Here is a 20,353-nt window from a genome sequence, read left to right as displayed (position 1 = left end):
TCAATGTATGTGTTGGGTAGATATGTGGTTACCCGAAGCGGTGCACAAACCTTAGATGGGTCTTGGGCAAACAGGGCCTTTATTTTCTTAGCCTCTGCTCTTTTGGTGTATCAGCTCAGCCTGGTTGCCAGTGCTGTCAGCCTTTGCTTAGATGTGCCTCTGGTTTGGGTATATTATTGTTTTTCAGTAGCCAGGATCAGTGGCATACACACACTCCATGGGGCCCTGGTGCGAATCTGATCCATGCCCCCCCCTATCCTGACCCTCTCCCCCCTGACTGTGGGTCCCTCCCCCCCGACACAAATATACAGACACAAACACATACACACACCCCCGACAGACACATACATACACACATGCAGACACATACATACAGAGACACAGACACACACATACATACACAGCCATACATACAGATACACATACAGAGACACACATACAGAGACACACACAGACATACAATCATACACACATACAGAGACACAGACACAAAGATACATAAACACATACAGATACACACACACACACACACATACAGAGACAAAGACACAGACATACAGGGAGTGCAGAATTATTAGGCAAGTTGTATTTTTGAGGATTAATTTTATTATTGAACAACAACCATGTTCTCAATGAACCCAAAAAACTCATTAATATCAAAGCTGAATATTTTTGGAAGTAGTTTTTAGTTTGTTTTTAGTTATAGCTATTTTAGGGGGATATCTGTGTGTGCAGGTGACTATTACTGTGCATAATTATTAGGCAACTTAACAAAAAACAAATATATACCCATTTCAATTATTTATTTTTACCAGTGAAACCAATATAACATCTCAACATTCACAAATATACATTTCTGACATTCAAAAACATAACAAAAACAAATCAGTGACCAATATAGCCACCTTTCTTTGCAAGGACACTCAAAAGCCTGCCATCCATGGATTCTGTCAGTGTTTTGATCTGTTCACCATCAACATTGCGTGCAGCAGCAACCACAGCCTCCCAGACACTGTTCAGAGAGGTGTACTGTTTTCCCTCCTTGTAAATCTCACATTTGATGATGGACCACAGGTTCTCAATGGGGTTCAGATCAGGTGAACAAGGAGGCCATGTCATTAGATTTTCTTCTTTTATACCCTTTCTTGCCAGCCACGCTGTGGAGTACTTGGACGCGTGTGATGGAGCATTGTCCTGCATGAAAATCATGTTTTTCTTGAAGGATGCAGACTTCTTCCTGCACCACTGCTTGAAGAAGGTGTCTTCCAGAAACTGGGAGTTGAGCTTGACTCCATCCTCAACCCGAAAAGGCCCCACAAGCTCATCTTTGATGATACCAGCCCAAACCAGTACTCCACCTCCACCTTGCTGGCGTCTGAGTCGGACTGGAGCTCTCTGCCCTTTACCAATCCATCCATCTGGCCCATCAAGACTCACTCTCATTTCATCAGTCCATAAAATCTTAGAAAAATCAGTCTTGAGATATTTCTTGGCCCAGTCTTGACGTTTCAGCTTGTGTGTCTTGTTCAGTGGTGGTCGTCTTTCAGCCTTTCTTACTTTGGCCATGTCTCTGAGTATTGCACACCTTGTGCTTTCGGGCACTCCAGTGATGTTGCAGCTCTGAAATATGGCCAAACTGGTGGCAAGTGGCATCTTGGCAGCTGCACGCTTGACTTTTCTCAGTTCATGGGCAGTTATTTTGCGCCTTGGTTTCTCCACACGCTTCTTGCGACCCTGTTGACTATTTTGAATGAAACGCTTGATTGTTCGATGATCACGCTTCAGAAGCTTTGCAATTTTAAGAGTGCTGCATCCCTCTGCAAGATATCTCACTATTTTTAACTTTTCTGAGCCTGTCAAGTCCTTCTTTTGACCCATTTTGCCAAAGGAAAGGAGGTTGCCTAATAATTATGCACACCTGATATAGGGTGTTGATGTTATTAGACCACACCCCTTCTCATTACAGAGATGCACATCACCTAATATGCTTAATTGGTAGTAGGCTTTCGAGCCTATACAGCTTGGAGTAAGACAACATGCATAAAGAGGATGATGTGGTCAAAATACTCATTTGCCTAATAATTCTGCACGCAGTGTACATACACACAGAGACACACACATACATACAAACACAGAGTCACAGACATACATACGGATACACACACACACACAGAGACAGACACACCTACAGAGACACAGACACACATACACACAGAGACACAGACATACATACAGATACACACACACACACAGAGACAGATACACATACAGAGACACAGACATACACATACATACACACACAGAGGCACAGACACACATACATACACACATACAGAGACACAAAATGTTTCCTACCATGTGTGACTTTCCTGGGGTCCAGTGGTGGCTCAGCCTGATGGGAGTCAGAGTTCCCACTCTGACTCCCTCCTCGTTTCTGTTTCCTCCGCGCGGGCTCTCAGTATGCTGGGAGGAGTGACGTGTGGTCACTTCCTCCCAGCAGTGATGATGTCATCACAGGGGGCCCGGTCACGCACTTAAAGCGCCCAGTGCAGACCGGGCCCCCTTTAAATCCATGTCCATCAGGTGGCCCTGACAGCATGGGCCACCCGATGGACCCCTTAACATGTGGCCCTGGCGGTTTGCCGCGCGGGCCGGGGCCGCAAAGCATGGCAGCTGCTACCCGGCCGCGGGGGGCCGCAGGCGGCCGGGCCCCCTGGAGTGCTGGGCCCGGTCGCAGCTGCGACCCCTGTGACCGCGATACGTACGCCACTGGCCAGGATCTATGCTTCATCTTTTTACCTTTGTGAAGTTATGCTTATAAACTTCTAAAGTGTGGCCTTTATGTTGGCTGAATCTCCATGGTGTGTTGTTTCTCTTTGAAGCCAAAAATTTGTTGCATATATGAGCTTGTTGGTCTTAATGATGGTGATAAGTTTTTTTTTTTTTTTTTTATTGTTAAGCCATCTTGGGGCACAGATTCAGGTTGGCAACTGCAAGTATGGATATGAGAATCTCTTCTGCCTCATGGCCCTTGATGTTGAGTTTATCCATCTAATTCCACTTGTGACACTAACTTCCTCTTGTTCAAACATTGCGTAACTAGCTGTTTTGGTGTTAGGGTAAATGAAGGACACTATAGTCATCCGAACCACTCTAGCTTAAAAGGACACTATAGGCAGAGCACTTCATCTCATTGAGGAGCTTTATGGAGTTTCAAGGAGTTTAACTGAAGTTTTATTTAAATATATATATATATATATATATGTTTAGGATTTTCATTATACATCTCTTTAGACTTCTATTTCACTAACTCGAACATTTTGACATCATATTTTAATAAAAAATCACTTGCAATAATATTTTTATTATGTAAGTGTTCTGGCCATCAGGAAATTATGAAAAACTTACCGTCAAACGCATAATTATCATGACGAACTGAAGAATCACTTAGATATGTACCCTAGTGGTGAGAAAAAGTACATTTCATTTATGTTCATATTAATATACAATGTTTTATATTTTCAAAGGTAAACCATAATTGATGGATAGGCAGATATAATAGGCAAGAGATATATAGGTAACAAGGTAGATAGATCGTAGGTAGTTAGATTAGAAAGATGGAATAATAGAAAGACCCATCCAAATTAAACTAGAGATTTTAAACATTGGCTTTCTTTTTGCCTTACACTTCTTATGTAAAATAAAGTATGTAAGTCTGGGGATTGCATAGTGTGCAGGTTTGACTGGTGGTCGATTGTGAAGGGGCCTCCCAATTCGGCATGTGTTTGTCTCTATTTTCTTTATTATCAGGCCAGGGCTAGTGTGGTATATGTACTTTGATAGCACATACTCGCCAGTTATCCTTTATTTGTGTGTGATTGGGGCCCGAAGAGTGTGACATAATATTAAGATTGTGCCAGGTGAGAGCAGTAAATGAGAAATTTGTATTAGAGGATTTCTGTGAACACTCACTACACCATATGATATATGTAATTATAAAGGGTTTAGTTGATTTTTGTTTTTTGCTCTATGGTAATAATTTGTCAATTTCCCTTTGAGATACACAATGTTATTTGTGTACACGCACTACCAATTTTTTTTAAATAAAGCCACATCACACAAAATATCAGGGTTTTCACCAAAAATCATCTTGTAGACAAAATTGTCATAATGATACTACTTTAAAAAGCATGTACAGTGTGATGTATTGACATCACTTAGCTCTTAATTGTCAAGACTCTGAGATCTTTCCTTATTTCACTTGTGACCAATCAGTGAGAATGTGAGTCATATGGTGTAGCACAGATCATGCAAAAGATTAAACCTTGTTGCACATTATTTGTGTTTTTTTTTTATTTTTAAAGAACCATTAACAATATTCATTAAATCTGTACCAGTGTATTTGTAGAAAGTTCATTTTCCACCTAAAAGGGAGAAAAAAAAAAAAAAAACATCATGAGGATAGACCAAATATCAAAAATAGATTTATTCATAGAAACATAGAATGTGACGGCAGATAAGAACCATTCGGCCCATCTAGTCTGCCCAATTTTCTAAATACTTTCATTAGTCCTTGGCCTTATCTTATAGTTAGGATAGCCTTATGCCTATCCCACGCATGCGTAAACTCCTTTACTGTGTTAGCCTCTACCACTTCAGCTGGAAGGCTATTCCATGCATCAACTACCTTCTCAGTAAAGTAATACTTCCTGATAATATTTTTAAACCTTTGCCCTCTAATTTAAGACTATGTCTTCTTGTTGTGGTAGTTTTTCTTCTTTATTAGTCTCCTCCTTTATTGTGTTGATTCCCTTTATGTATTTAAATGCTTCTATCATATCCTCCCTGTCTTGTCTTTCCCCCAAGCTATACATGTTAAGATCCTTTAACCTTTCCTGGTAAGTTTTATCCTGCAATACATGAACATTTAGTAGCCCTTCTCTGAACTCTCTCTAAAGTATCAATTTCCTTCTGAAGATACAGTCTCCAGTACTGCGTACAATACTCCAAGTGAGGTCTCACCAGTGTTCTGTACAATGGCATGAGCACTTCCTCTTTATTCTGCTAATACCTCTCCCTATACAACCAAGCATTCTGCTAGCATTTCCTGCTGCTCTATTACATTGTCTGCCTACCTTTAAGTCATCAGAAATAATCACCCCTAAATCCCTTTCCACAGATGTTGAGGTTAGGACTCTATCAAATATTCTGTATTCTGCCCTTGGGTTTTTATGTCCAAGATGCATTATCTTGCACTTATCCACATTAAATGTCAGTTGCCACAACTCTGACCATTTTTCTAGTTTACCTAAATCATTTGCAATTTGGCTTATCCCTCCTGGAACATCAACCCTGTTATATATCTTAGTATCATCATCAAAAAGACATAGCTTACCATCAAGTCCTTCTGCAATATCACTAATAAAAATATTAAAAAGAATGGGTCCAAGTACAGATCCCTGAGGCACCCCACTGGTGACAAGCCCAAGCTTTGAACATACTCCATTGACTACAACCCTCTGTTGCCTGCCACTGCCTTACCCATTCAAAAATATTGGAATCCAAACGTAAATATTGCAGTTTATTGATAAGCCTTCTATTTGCAACAGTGTCAAAAGCCTTACTGAAATCTAGGTAAGCAATGTCTACTGCACCACCCTTATCTATTATTTTAGTTACCCAATCAAAAAATCAACAAGATGAGTTTGGCATGATCTCCCTGAAGTGTCTCTGATCTTGAAATCCATGTGTTTTTAGATGTTCAACAATCCTATCCTTTAACATGGTTTTCATTACTTTCCCCACTACTGAAGTAAGGCTTACTGACCTAGAGTTGCCCGACTCCTCCCTACTACCTTTCTTTTGAATGTGCACAACATTCGCTAACTTCCAATCTTCTGGGACTACTCCTGTTAACAATGATTGGTTACATAAATCTGTTTATGGTTTTGCTAGTACACCACTAAGCTCTTTTAATAACTTTGGGTGTATTCCCATTGACTTATTTGTCTTTACTTTTGACAGTTGAAAAAAAAATCTCTTCCTCTGTAAACTCACTTGTAATAAATGGCTCATTTGTCCTTTTTCCTAACTGAGGGCCCTTTCCTTCATTTTCATCTGTAAATACTGAACAAAAATATTCATTGAGGCAGTCAGCTAGACCTTTATCCTCTTCTACATACCTTCCTTCTTTTGTTTTTAATCTAACTAATCCTTGATTTACTTTCCTCTTCTCATTTATGTATCTAAAAATGTTTTGTCCCCTTTTTTACTGACTGTGCTATTTTCTCTTCTGTGTGTGATGCTCTTATAGCTTGTTTAGCCTCTTTCTGTCTAATCTTATAGAGCATTCTGTATTCCTCACTCTGTTTTTTTTTATTACTAAATGCTAACTTTTTGCTTTTTACTATTTTGGCCACATCTACGGAGTACCATAGTGGTTTCTTGAATTTTTGTTTTTTACTGACAAGCCTAATGCAATTTTCTGTTGCCTTCAGCAGTGCAACTTTTAAATAATCCCATTTCTCCTGGACTCCATTTAAATTGCTCCAATTTGATAATGACTCCTTTACACATATTCTAATTTTAGAAAAGTCTGTTTTTTTAAAGTCTAAAACTTTTGTTTTTGTGTGGTGTGACTCAGTCACTGTTATTATATTAAACCACACTGACTGATGATCCCTGGATCTTACAGTAATATCTGATACCAAATCTCCATTTGTTAACACTAAATCTAGTATGGCCTCCTTATGAGTTGGCTCCTCAGTGACTTGTTTTAGAGACAATCCCAGTAGGGAGTTTAGAATATGTGTGCTCCTGGCACAAGTAGCTAATTTTGTTTTCCAATTCACATCAGGAAGATTAAAGTCACCCATGATGATAACTTCCCCCTTCATTGTCATTTTAGCTATTTCCTCAACTAGTTGATTATCTAACTCTTTTATTTGTCCTGGGGGCCTTTAATTTACACCTACACAAGTTACTGTGTGATTACCAAATTCTAACGTAACCCAAACGGACTCTATGTTCGCCTCACTAACTTTTATTAGGCTAGATTTTATGCTATCCTTCACATACAGGGCCTACCCTCCCCCTTTCTTGCCTTCCCTGTCTTTTCTATATAAAGAGTACCCTGGTATTGCTATGTCCCAGTCATTTTTCTCATTATACCATGTCTCAGTAACAGCGACTAAATCTACATTATCAGTTGCCATTATTGCCACAAGTTCATGGATCTTATTCCCTAAACTGCGAGCTAGGCATGTGCATGGTTAAAATTTTCGGTTCAGCATTCTTAAATTCGGGACTTCCGCAATTCGGGACTTCTGCAATTTCACCACTTCGACACTTCAGAACTTTGGAATTTCGGAACTTCTCTTGCAGCCGCTTAGTAGATAACTCCCTAATTCCCACGGTATTAGGGAGTTATCTACCAAAAGGCTGAAAGACCTAAAAATTACTTAGTATTAATCAATTTTGCCCCTACTCGCTATATAGTAGGGGCATAATTTACTAATACTAAGTAATCTTTACTTAGTATTAGTAAATTTGGCTGAAAGACCAATTTAGGTCTTTTAGCCTTTTAGTAGATAGCTCCTTAATGCCGTGGGAATTAGGGAGTCATCTACTTATTCATTCCTGTCATTGCATTGACTGGCCAAGTAACTTACATTTTATATGAATGTATGTTACTTGATTGTTGTAAGTGTTGTAAATGCTTACAGCTGAATCCTGGCTATGTTTGTATACTTTTTATTTAAAATTGTATAAAGTGTAACATTCTTAATTCTTCCACTGGGTAAGTATATTAGTTCTTAGGCAATACTGTGCTTCGACACTTCGACAATTCGGCAATTCATCTATTCGAACATTCGGAAGTACCCGAATGTCCGAATTGCCTGAAATTCATCCGAATTCACATTCGGACCGAAATGAATTGCACATGTCTACTGCGAGCATTTTTAGACATGACTCTAAGCTTCCTTTTTTAACACACTTGCTAAAGGCACCTTCTGTCCTTGTTTTGGGGGGCAATTGGATTGATGTTTTATCACCCTTTTGCCCCCCCCCTCCTATTCATTTTGTTCATGCATGCATTTGTATCATGTATATGTCAAAAGGGCAAGCTTCATGAAAACTTTATGACTCCTCTTGTTTAATATATGAGCCAAGAAAATCATACTTTGAATAAGATTCAAAATGTTTAAGATAGAGCAGATAGAACACCTATACAGGCAAATAGACTCACTCTGCTTGCAGTCAAATCATTTTCATTTTTTTGAAGTGTTTTTTCAGCAACCTTCAATCCCACCAATGAGCGAGTTTCTCCTACATTTACGGTCAAAGAAACATTTTCTCCAGGTTGAACTTTATTTTTACTCCATGATAAAGAGATCTACAAAAAAAATTTAAAGTAGACTCAATATACATTCATTTTTAAAAGGACTCTACTTATTTTGCTTATCTATTTGTTTATTTCATGTAATGTTTATTTCCAGGATTTAAGATTGGAAGTGATTGTTATTGTTTCAATGTAGTATTGTGTCTTTAGAGGTTGTTGTGAGGTGTCAGATTGGAAGTGGAGAGAAAACATATTTCAGTAGTGGGCACTAAGAGGAAAGATAAACTGATATTTATTGTGATAAGTTGCATGGAATAGTCAGCAACTGTTTTTATATTTCACCTCTAATTTTGAGAGTTTTGAGGTTATGATGTCCAAAACAGCAAAAAGGAAGAATCCGCACTTGGAGTTGAAATTTACTCCAAACTGTCCTCAGCTGCAAGGGAGTATGAGCAGCAACTTAAATGTACATTTCGTGCATCATCATAACTTAATCAAAATTAAGTTGTTATGGTTCCAGGTCGTCTCCGGGCACTTTCTTACTTGAAGGGGTTAAATCATTAAATTATGCTCAAACGTTTTAAAACCAAACGATGCATCTAGCCTCGCAAATAAAATTCCCACAGCAACATCTAGCTTCTGACAACACGGAGTGCCACTGGGCAGGGGCGCTGCTGATTGGCTAGAGTCATCGTCTGACTCTGGGTCGAACTGTAGCTACCCATTTACAAGCAAAATTTTACCTAAAAGAGTTGAAAATAAAAGTGTTGACTGATGAAAAGGGTTACATTTTGGCTTTACTGGCAGAGGGATACAGTGAGCATCAGGTTGCTTTTGTCCATTAAATTTCAAAGATAGAGGATCATATTTGCAAAAGACTATAATGGCTGGACCGAATAGGACTTTGATGAGTCCAATATTCAGCTTTGCCCAACATCTGGTTATCTAATTATTAGATAGAGAATTGGTAAAACTTGGCAGAGGATGGGTGATGATCTGAGGGTGCTTCATCAAAGCTGGAGTTTGGAGGAAGTACAGAGTATATACAAGGGCTGGAAAATAGGGCATGAATCCCCATAATTGGAATGAACAATATGATCAAAAGCAATCCAACCCAATTATATCTAAAACTTTACTTTTATTATAAGTTTACTTAAAACATACATGAAAGACTTAGTTGAATACAAACAGATTACAATTATAATCCAAAAGTAACCTTTAGAGTGAGGTTCACAGTTGAATGTATCATAAATAAAAATAAAATTGAAAAATAAATACAAAATTTAAACTTAAAATAAGAACATGAGTTACAATATTTAGGCACACTATGTTTGCTGTTACATTTACCAATATTGTTAAAGTGTTACAACAGTCTAATTAACAGTGTAATTTTCTGGAAGTTCTGCCGATGTATGTTTTGCCATATCAAGGTTGAACTTAGAAATGTGAATAAAATGGCTTGTTAGCCAAAAGGTGGGACAGATTCTTACCAACAGAGGCTCAACAAGGTTTTTTGGAAAGATATGAACACTTATGTTCTAATACTTGAGCGAGAGTTAAATATGAATACATAATACAAATTATACACTGTGAGGATGTCAAGTATCTAATACATTTAAGGCAGTGAATAGCGCTGAATGTTATGTTGTGGACACGATGCTTACCAGCATAAAAGGTTGTATGAGAAGAGATGTTGTAGTAGCAAACAATATATAATATACATATACATAATTATATACTGTGAGAATTGTCAGAGTAAAAACACAATATACATTATATGGTCGAAGAAGAGCTGAATGAAGAAACGTAAATATATTGTGAGGCCTAAGAAACGTGCCCCAATTGGACGAGGTCAGATCAAACGACAATAAACTTAAAGCTGAATATACGATCAAGACTAAATAAGAGCCATACGTATATAATTATACCCTGATGATGGTGAAATGGATGATGGTGAAATGAGAACACCGTGCATTTAATATAATATAAAATTATTGTGACACTCACTCACTGACTGACACACAGACAGACACACACAGACACACATACAAACAGACACACACAGACACACATTCTTGCACACACTCACAAATAATTTTATTTATTACTCCCTACCTTTGGGAAGTGGTGTGGGGCTTCTCCTTGGGTTCTCCCTTCCTGCTCCTCACTGCTCCCTCACGCGCAGAGTTTAGTGATGCCGGGCTGGAATGACATCATATTCCGGCACCCGGCATCAGTACAGAGGGCGCACGCAAGGGAGCAATGAGGAGCAACCTCGCTGCCGCCATCGACCTCTCCTCCCGGCCTGTAAATTTTAGCAGGGTAGGCACCTGCAATGTGGTACTTTGCCTTAACATGTCAAACTCGTGGCACACTGGGCTGCCAAGATATTCATTGAGGGCCGCAAGTTTGACATGCTTGGTAGAGTATCACAGTATGTAGTATGTTGCAGAGTATGGTAGTATAGAGTATCGTGATGGGATGGCTGGAGCATTACAACTTTTGTGAAGTAGTAGTGCCAGCAGAATTACACAGGTGAGTGGCCAGAACTGAAAGTGAAAGGTTTCCAAAAACATAGGGAGAACATCAGGAGGTGGCTGGGAGGTATAGGTTGGCAACCCCTCCCACAATTCCAGGCATTCTGCCTTAACATATATATAAATATATATAAAATAGTTCACCAGGAAGGATACATTGAGATATCTCTTGTTTATGTACTGGGCCCACAAACACTTCACGGTTACAATAGGGTACAATAAAATATTACAGAAAATAGTCTATATATCTATATCCTTGCACTAAGACTAACCAGCTTTATGCCGGGTGCACAACAGCCATAGCCATAGCCAAATATACATATATATGCAAAAAACGACCGGCACTCACAGTCTTTGATGTAATTAAAATCACAAATCTTTATTGAAGTATATCCATAAAATATATCGACGTTTCAGCCCACGTCTGGGGCTTTCTTCACGATTAATAGTACAGCACACAGAAAATAATTGACTCATCACCGGTGGATCGTGTTACCCCTCCGGTGTCCCATGGGTTGATGTGCACATGCATGGACGTGAGTCACCTGGCAGTTGCGTGACAGCTCACGATGCATTGCCAAAACAACACATAGTTACATAGTGCGCCTTAGAAACAAAGATAAACAATGTGGTAAAGACGTGTCGAATAACGATCGGAATAACACCACAGTTAATATGTGACACTTTATATTCACTTTGTATTTCATCACTGCCTATAATATATATTTGCCTACAGACAATCATACATTGCTCAGTTTGCACTTTTAATAATATATACTATCACTACACCTTTGATTAGTATCTCTTGATCGGACATTTATACACATATTAACTGTTGTGTTATTGCGATCGTTATTCCACACGTCTTTACCACATTGTTTATTTTTGTTTGTTTCTAAGGTGCATTATGTAACTATGTGTTGTCTTGGCAACGCATTGTGTGCCGTCACGCAACTTCCGGGTGATGCACGTGTATATCGACCCGAGAGACGCCAGAAGGGCTACACAATCCACCAGTGGTGAGTCAATTTCTAATTATTTCTAATGTATGGGCTATATAATGTCGATTTTTATCAGTGTGCCATACTATTGATCCTGATATAGAGAGATATAGTCTCACCTCCTTTGTCAATTAGGGCCCACACCTGCCGCTCATGGGTAAAGGCCTGGGGGGGGGACAAGAGGCCTTCACTTTTGTCAATTATGGCCCACACATGCCCCTAATGGGTTGGGGTAGGGGGCATAGACTATTTTGTCATTTAGGGCCCCCACCAGCCACTCATGGATGGGGTGGGGGGGAGAGACAATAATGAGCAATTAGGATCTTCACCTGCTGCTCTTGGGTGGGCACAAGGGGAAGTGGTATAGGTCCCCCATTTAGTTGAATAGCTAGCACTTGTGGGGTGTTGGTTGGGGCTAAGGGAAGACACAATGTCCCCAAACATTAGTTTAATGGATGTCCCACTATGGGGCATGGCGGACCAGTGCTAGGTCCCCCTTTTTTGAATTCAGGGGGTATTATTTTTTAACCACAGTGAGCAGCCACTCTTTAGTAGACATGCCCCTACTCGCTATGACGCAGGTCTATAAAAGATATTGACCCATGTCTATTAAAGATAGTGACCCCCCATAGATTGACAGGGGGCATGGGAGGGATTTACGAAGTTATATTTATACATATTACAAGGAGGGAGTCGCTTGCCGGTAGCTTCCTCCTCGTCATAAGCGAACAAACAAAAATTAAATTTAAATTGGGTTTTTTGTTCATACTTTGTAGTTTATATCTGTTCATTTATCTTTCTGACAAATGTACAAACAGCTGAAATTCCCGTCCGAATTTCGGACAATAGCGAATGCTTAAGTGTTCAACTGGACATGCACAGACATTTCACAAGGCTACCTAGTGTGGGCAGACGACGTGTCCCACAGGGCATTTATCTGCCCACACTAAGATGGTGGCGTCTAGGACCAAGAGCCAGGCATGAAATTAAGCATATAAAAAAAAAGAAAAAGTAAAATGTGGGACCTAGGGGGACAATAAAATGTAGTGGAGTTGGGAGGGGACTTAAAAAAAACAAAAAAAAAACAGATGCAGCCATGACACCGACGTTTTAAATTCATCATTTGATCAAGATACATTTGCTAAACCTTACCGTATTCTCAAATATATCTTTGATATACAATATCTCAGAAGTTTTCATAATTTGATAGTAGTAGTAGTAATGGCAATTAAAATTAAATAAATAAATTATCAGTGTAGCAGATGGTGTCCAGGAGCGTTCTGGAGTGAGGGTAAATAAGGCATCTGGTATTTTTCCTGCGGCAACTGCCCCTCCTTTTGCCATAACCTGTAATTATAAGAGAGTAATGAATGACAAAACTTATATTCCTAAAAAATCATATATCAACTTATTTTCTAGCATGCAATTGGTTTGTTTTGAAAAGATTATTCTCTAAAATGTGAATTGTTGTGAATTCAAAGTAAATCTAAAATTTAAGGCCAAATTAGCATGACTGGAAGAGTGGTTGGCTTGAAGATGTTTTTGCTGTTTAGCCATTTTTGCCGTAAATTTTAAATTCACTTTATTGAATAACCTACTACAAGGAAAAAAATGAACACATAAGAAGATGTAAAAGCCACTTGAGAACACATTTGACTAAAATTGTTCAGCCAATTAAATTTTACCAGGCTGTTTTAATGGTTCTTTGAGTAAATTCCTCATTGGTTTCAGTATATTCCTGATTTAATATTAGTTTGCTGCTGGTACATTATGAATGGTTTGTGAGAATTCCAGCTGCCAAGTGTCTGAATTGCAATAGATTGCAGTCTATTATGCCCATCTTCATATTTAGTTACATGCAAAGGGAGCATGCACTCCGTGGATGAAATCAGCAACCTTTATCCCACACCACTTGTGAGCATCTCTAATGTGGATAAAAAATTCCTGAATTTACTCTTGGAATATTTGGCCCCTTTGTGTATAGCTATATAGAAAGTAGTGTAATTTAAAGCATATACAGTGTTTCATACTGCCTCTTAGAGACAAAACCAATACAGGGACACTGTTATAAATTATTCTTTAAACCCATAATGATGCCTTTGAAATGAGTCCATCTTGAATGTCCTTCCATTAAGGACTCCTAATGGAAAATTCTGTCAGTATTTTACCAGCAGGGACCATTTCCCTGCTGTTAACTGGGAACCCTTATTCAATACCTGGGTCTGCCATAAGTTTTGTCATTGTCAAGTTGGAATTGTCAGTATAATAGGTATCTGCCTGTCATACTGAAAACAGCTAGTAGATGGAAGCAACATACCACTCTGTTTTAACTTAGAATGCCCTTTGCTAATTTTGTTAAATAATTAATTTTATGATTAATATTAGGATTCGTATTCAGATTATGGCCAGCAAGGGAATCCCTCTGATAAAATCAGTATAGAATTCCTCTACTAACATCAGCAGAGGGAATCCTTCTAACACTATTGTAACGGAATTCCCCGTACTCCCACCGAGTACCTTCCGCTGAAGGACACTTCCTAGCCTGCGCCAAGGACCACAAGCACCGCACTGGACACCACAACCACCGCAGACTCCACAACCGCCGTAGCTTAACTGGAGTATCGCCGTCTTCTGTCCACCCTGGATCGTCTTCTATCCTCCAGGACCGTGTGGGGAAGACCTCTCCTCCAGGAGAGCGTATCAGGAACAAGCTCTTAAAAGAACTAAGTGATTAAAGCTCAAGGGAGTATGCAGAGCATAGCAATCCCCAGTGTGATTATAGCAGTTCCCTCCAATAACGGACAAGGCTACGTTTTGAAGGGTAAAGAAGAACTGTCTGTACTGGCACATACAGCCTCTTTTATTCACATTCTACAAACATAGTACTGCCCACAGGGTTTTGAAGAACAACCAATCAACACATTACAACACAGCTAACACTCCCATTCATTACATCAGAAATCCTCCCCTCTGCCTGTTATACAATTATCTCAACACAATAGACTAACTTAATTATCACAGGCAGGAAAATACAGTATTATAAAACATATCACAGGGACCCCAAAACATGCAATAACCCCATAAAAAATCCAGATCCGTTCAGTAGTTTGGAAGATACGGTTTAATGCAGATTCCGCAGAACATATACAGGCTATATGAAAAATAATTACTGTTAAATGTGTCCCCTGTTCTGTAGTTTAAAACTACTAAACAATGTCTTTGTGCACCAAATACCGGCGAGATGGCACCGTGTAGAAAAGTCAAAACAGTGTCTGTGAGTTAAAATGGCCACCATCCACTGTTCTCACCATGTGCTTCATCCATTGTTCTTACCATGTGCCTTTGATACATGAAATGGTGGCCACCCAGTAACTCCACAGTTTGTCTGGTAGTCTATCCAGCCGAACTAACAGATGAAACACATGGGGAACAGTGCAACAAACGAAGGGAATCATAAAACATATGGACAATAGTCATATTTGTGCACAATCTCCAGTTTTGTCACAGGGCACAAATAGTGTTTTGAAATGCCATGTATCCCAGGGCCATAGTCAGAAGGTAGGAGGCGGGCAAGCAGCCCCCTCCAAGAACACATGGCGAGGTCTGTTCCGCCACAACTATTGTTAGGGATACATGTGATTAAGATTCAGGTTATAATCAGGTTTATGATTAGGGTTATTTTTAGAATATGGTTAAGAACTAGGGTTTGGTTTAGTCCCATTTTGGCTACGAGACCAGACTGAGAAAAACTGCTTCAACTACCTCATGCAAGGACATATTACACATGACTGTCCTGAGAGTGAAGAGACAATACAATGTGACATAGTAATAAGGGCTCTGCATAGGATTGTATTGACTTGCTTAAAGATGTGTATGGTGACTGGTGGTGGTATAGCACAGTTAAAAGTGGTGATGGTGGAAGGGAGTTGTGTACAAGCACTATTTGATTCAGGGAATGAAGTTACTTTGATGAAAAGTGTTCTGCTCCAGCCAGAGAAATGTGATACAGGACAAATGATTGATATTGTGTGCACACATGGTGACACCCGCACATACCCCAAGGCAGAGATAGAGTTTGTCACAGAGGTTGTAAATGTTAAATGCCCTATAGTACATGTAGCTCAAACGCAAGAGCAATTAAGTAAGGCCAGTTATCTGAGTACCTTGGACCTAGTCATAGGGTATTGGCAGATTCCACTGACAGAGAAAGCAAATGGAAGGACAGCGCTTTCTACTACCAAGGGATTATTACAACATAAAGTATGGCCATTCCGGTTGTGTGGTGCACCGGCCCTATTTCTGCATATGGTGAAAAGGATACTTTGGCACCACAGAGAGTATGCAGCTGCCCACCTTGGTGATGTGGTGATTCACATGGTGGCCGGGGTAGCACACCTGATGAAGGTCCAGTTAGTTGTGAGTAATGTAAGGGCTGCCGGTTTGACCGCTAACACTGCTAAGCGTTATCTGGGATTTGAGGTAGCTAACTATTTTGGTTATCCACTTGGGTGGGGGTTCCTTAAACTACAAGGGAGCAAGGTAGCAGCCATCTGCAATGGGCCACGGGCTGTAACTGAGGAGCAAGTCAGGGCTGGTAAAGCCCTAGGTGACATGAATGTTCACGGTTGGTGTTCTAAGGCCGCTCGACCCAATGGGTCTGAGCTGGGGAGGAGGATATGTGATAAAGTGAAGGCAGAGAAGCCATTTAACCCCAGGGGGAGTACATGTAGTTTGTGTTTTGTACAACACAAAGATTTGTTTAGTTATGGGCCCCTGGGGTGGAGCATTTGGAGAGAAGGGCGGGCCAATGCTCCACTCCACAGTTTAGTGGTTTTCTTGGGAGACATAGATCCAGGCCAGGGTTTTTTGGACTGTCTCCAAACCACTGCTCAGCTGCAGATAATCAGCTGTAGCAGTGGGAATAAACCACTCCCTGCTAGGCAGGTAAAGGGGGATTGCTGGCTTCCTCTCAGGAAGCAGGTAGGAGAGAGGGTGTTCTCTCCAGTAAGAGAGTCAAGGAGACCAGGCACTGGGAGTGCTGGCTTGGAGCACTGGGAGTGCAGAAAGGAAGCAGTCAAGGCTGGCTTGGAGCACTAGGAGTGCAAAAGAAAAGCAGTCAAGGCTGGCTTGGAGCACTGGAGTGCTGAGAGTGGACAAAGACACTAGGTTGGTGAATCCAATAAATTATGTTATAGTTTAAACCCTGATAGATAGGGACTCTGATGTGAGTTAGTGCTCAGACGAGCTAGGCTTTTTGTTATAGGGATTTGTGTTACCTTATTTCATTTATGTTTACATTTGCTGCTGCCTCAAGTGTAAATTTACGAATAAAGTTGCCGGGATTAAAAGAAAATAAAAGGATTGTGCATGTTTTTGCCCTAGAGAACCGTGCTATCTACAGACAAGGATCACAATATGGTGGAGAATGCGGGCATAGTAGCACATTGAGGGTCTGTGGGTGTGCCAGTCATCTGGTAGTCTGCTTGACGACTTTTATTTTGGCAGACCTGTTAATCAAACAAGTAGCACTGTACCTTTAAGACTGTTACCTGCTTGGTGCTATAATGGAGGACCTGCTGAATGCTCTGGTACAGGCAATCGCTGTACAACAAGAGGCCACTGCTATACAACAAGACACCAACCATTTCCTGGCTGCACAGGTTATGAACCTGAGGGAGGCTCAGCAGGAGCATAGAGCTGCCCTTACTGAGGTTTTGCAGATTACCCCCTGCAGGGAGCGTGGGGACAAGGGACCCCGTAACCAGGCTACTGACATCCTGCATAAGATGACAGAGGCAGTAGAAGAAGCCTTTTGCAAGCTGAAAAGCATGGAGGCAGCAAAGCGTGATGTTGAGAAACACGCAGAAGAGAGAGAACCGGAATTAGAAGGCAAGAAGGATATAACTGAGCCTGAAAGTAGTGATAATGTGGAAGAGGGTGAAAAGCCAGCTGGATCCTCCAGGGACGAAAAAGAAATAAAGTTAGTAAAGAGCCCAGCACAGCTAAAGGAAAAAGCGGAATTGTCAAGAAGCAGTGATGGTGACACTGATGACATGCGCCAAAGTAAGAGAGAGCAGAATAATCAGAAGGGAGAACAAGACCAACTGATTACTGAAGTTGACAAGTGTTTATTTGAGAATCAAAACATTGCAGCTTCACGTGAAAGCCTCAAACTTGCTCTAAGTGGCATCACAACAGATAAAGAAGTTTTTGGAAAAGAGTTGGTGGTAAGCAAAAACCACCCATAAGGTGTAAGTAAAGCTAGTGAATACAAGCCGGTTTGTGTAATAAAAAGTGAAGCAGAAGCCGCTGATGTTCACCCAAGTGAACAAGTTAAAGGCATGAGAAGCAGACTGACTTGGGGAGTCAGAGAAGACAACAGCGAAGGAGCTGAGCTTAATAGAGCGAAGCAAAGCACCCCAGTTGAGCTAAAAAATGCTGTGCACTGTTTAGTAGCAGAGGCTACCCAAAAATTGCAACAAGCTGTTGGGCAGTTTGGCAGAGAAAAGCAAGGCAGAGAAGTAGTGGCAGAACGAAGTCAAAATAAGAAAGGCAAAGTAGCCGCTTCTGATCTAAGTCAAGAGAGAGCGACAGTTACAGAACCAAGCTGTGGTGACAAGATGGGTATGTCTGCACCTAAGCCCAACCAAGTCGAAAGTGACAATGTAGATGACATTGGCGTAGCAGAATTAAATATTTCGGAGACACCTGCTACTGCTACAAGGCCTGGGCGCACTGACTACCTGGAACAGCTGCCAGATTCTGGGAACACAGCCATGGAATTAAAGGCGGAGCTCAGAATGCCTGACTGGCTGTTTGATACCGGGGCTGTCATGACCCAGCGAGAGGCCATGACTGCGTCTCTGCACACCCCCGAGGGAGCAGGGAGACCGCCAGACAGCCCAGAGGAAGCTTTGCTGACATTGAGAGGTGGCCACTCAAGGCCGAGCAAGCAGAGGATACCCCTGGGAAGGAAACCAGGCAAAGGAAAGAGGAGCTAAGCTGGGAGTCTGGGCCTCCGGCAGAAGAACAGCGCTCCATACAAGGCCAGGCCGAGCATGATGGCATGGAGCTGAGATCAAAGGCTGCATTCATGCAGGAGGAAGTTGCTCTAGACAGCCTCCATGGCCAACCCTCTGAGGATATAGAGAGGAGACCTGTAGCATTAACAGTAGAGCACAAGGAAGGCTCCCAGGAATTCACAGAACTGATGGAGGGTAATGTGGAGCCCTTCATGGAGGGACTTGTTCCAGTGGAGGATGAGCTGGTGACAGAAGAGGTTGAGCACCTGGAAAATTCAGCTTATGAAGGTATTGGGCGTATAGCTTATCAAAAAATGCTAGTTACACGCCAAGTCTTTGTAAAGTTTGCTTTTAAAAGTAACTTGGACATTGAGAGTGTGTCAAACCAGCAGCTGCTGTGGATGTGGAAGCAGCTGATGATTGAGAGGAACTTGGCTGCTAAGGAGCCACACAGTATTGATCCTCAGCCTAGATCCGCTAGCAAACTGATAAGCGGGGAAACTGTAAAGAAAGGACAAAGTCTGGGACAATATACCGATGATGGTAGAACGTACCTAAAAGTCCCATTTTGGCTACGAGACCAGACTGAGAAAAACTGCTTCAACTACCTCATGCAAGGACATATTACACATGACTGTCCTGAGAGTGAAGAGACAATACAATGTGACATAGTAATAAGGGCTCTGCATAGGATTGTATTGACTTGCTTAAAGATGTGTATGGTGACTGGAAGTGGTATAGCACAGTTAAAAGTGGTGATGGTGGAAGGGAGTTGTGTACAAGCACTATTTGATTCAGGGAATGAAGTTACTTTGATGAAAAGTGTTCTGCTCCAGCCAGAGAAATGTGATACAGGACAAATGATTGATATTGTGTGCACACATGGTGACACCCGCACATACCCCAAGGCAGAGATAGAGTTTGTCACAGAGGTTGTAAATGTTAAATGCCCTATAGTACATGTAGCTCAAACGCAAGAGCAATTAAGTAAGGCCAGTTATCTGAGTACCTTGGACCTAGTCATAGGGTATTGGCAGATTCCACTGACAGAGAAAGCAAATGGAAGGACAGCCCTTTCTACTACCAAGGGATTATTACAACATAAAGTATGGCCATTCCGGTTGTGTGGTGCACCGGCCCTATTTCTGCATATGGTGAAAAGGATACTTTGGCACCACAGAGAGTATGCAGCTGCCCACCTTGGTGATGTGGTGATTCACATGGTGGCCGGGGTAGCACACCTGATGAAGGTCCAGTTAGTTGTGAGTAATGTAAGGGCTGCCGGTTTGACCGCTAACACTGCTAAGCGTTATCTGGGATTTGAGGTAGCTAACTATTTTGGTTATCCACTTGGGTGGGGGTTCCTTAAACTACAAGGGAGCAAGGTAGCAGCCATCTGCAATGGGCCACGGGCTGTAACTGAGGAGCAAGTCAGGGCTGGTAAAGCCCTAG

At 41.1% G+C, this 20,353-nt stretch overlaps 2 protein-coding genes across 2 annotated transcripts in view; both read right to left on the bottom strand.

Annotated features, from left to right (window-relative positions):
- The window catches only part of LOC134586248 (CD109 antigen-like), a 115,508-nt gene extending 109,433 nt beyond the window's left edge, over positions 1–6,075 (bottom strand). The window contains exons 1-3 of the mRNA XM_063441740.1: positions 6,058–6,075; positions 4,395–4,424; positions 3,409–3,460 (exon numbers count right to left, since the gene is read on the bottom strand). Of these exons, the coding sequence (XP_063297810.1) occupies positions 3,409–3,460; positions 4,395–4,424; positions 6,058–6,075 (100 nt within the window). The remainder of the gene's footprint in view (positions 1–3,408; positions 3,461–4,394; positions 4,425–6,057) is intronic.
- A 2,064-nt stretch (positions 6,076–8,139) lies between these two features.
- LOC134586246 (CD109 antigen-like) overlaps positions 8,140–20,353 on the bottom strand; it is a 322,921-nt gene continuing 310,707 nt past the window's right edge. Inside the window, exons 13-15 of the mRNA XM_063441739.1 lie at positions 13,032–13,226; positions 8,249–8,395; positions 8,140–8,181 (exon numbers count right to left, since the gene is read on the bottom strand). Coding sequence (XP_063297809.1) covers positions 8,140–8,181; positions 8,249–8,395; positions 13,032–13,226 — 384 coding nt within the window. The remainder of the gene's footprint in view (positions 8,182–8,248; positions 8,396–13,031; positions 13,227–20,353) is intronic.

Source organism: Pelobates fuscus, chromosome 2 (genome assembly GCF_036172605.1).
Source record: "Pelobates fuscus isolate aPelFus1 chromosome 2, aPelFus1.pri, whole genome shotgun sequence".
NCBI classification, from domain to species: Eukaryota; Metazoa; Chordata; class Amphibia; order Anura; family Pelobatidae; genus Pelobates; species Pelobates fuscus.
The sequence above is the reverse complement of the archived record's forward strand: the minus strand, read 5'-3'. Positions and strand labels throughout refer to the sequence as shown.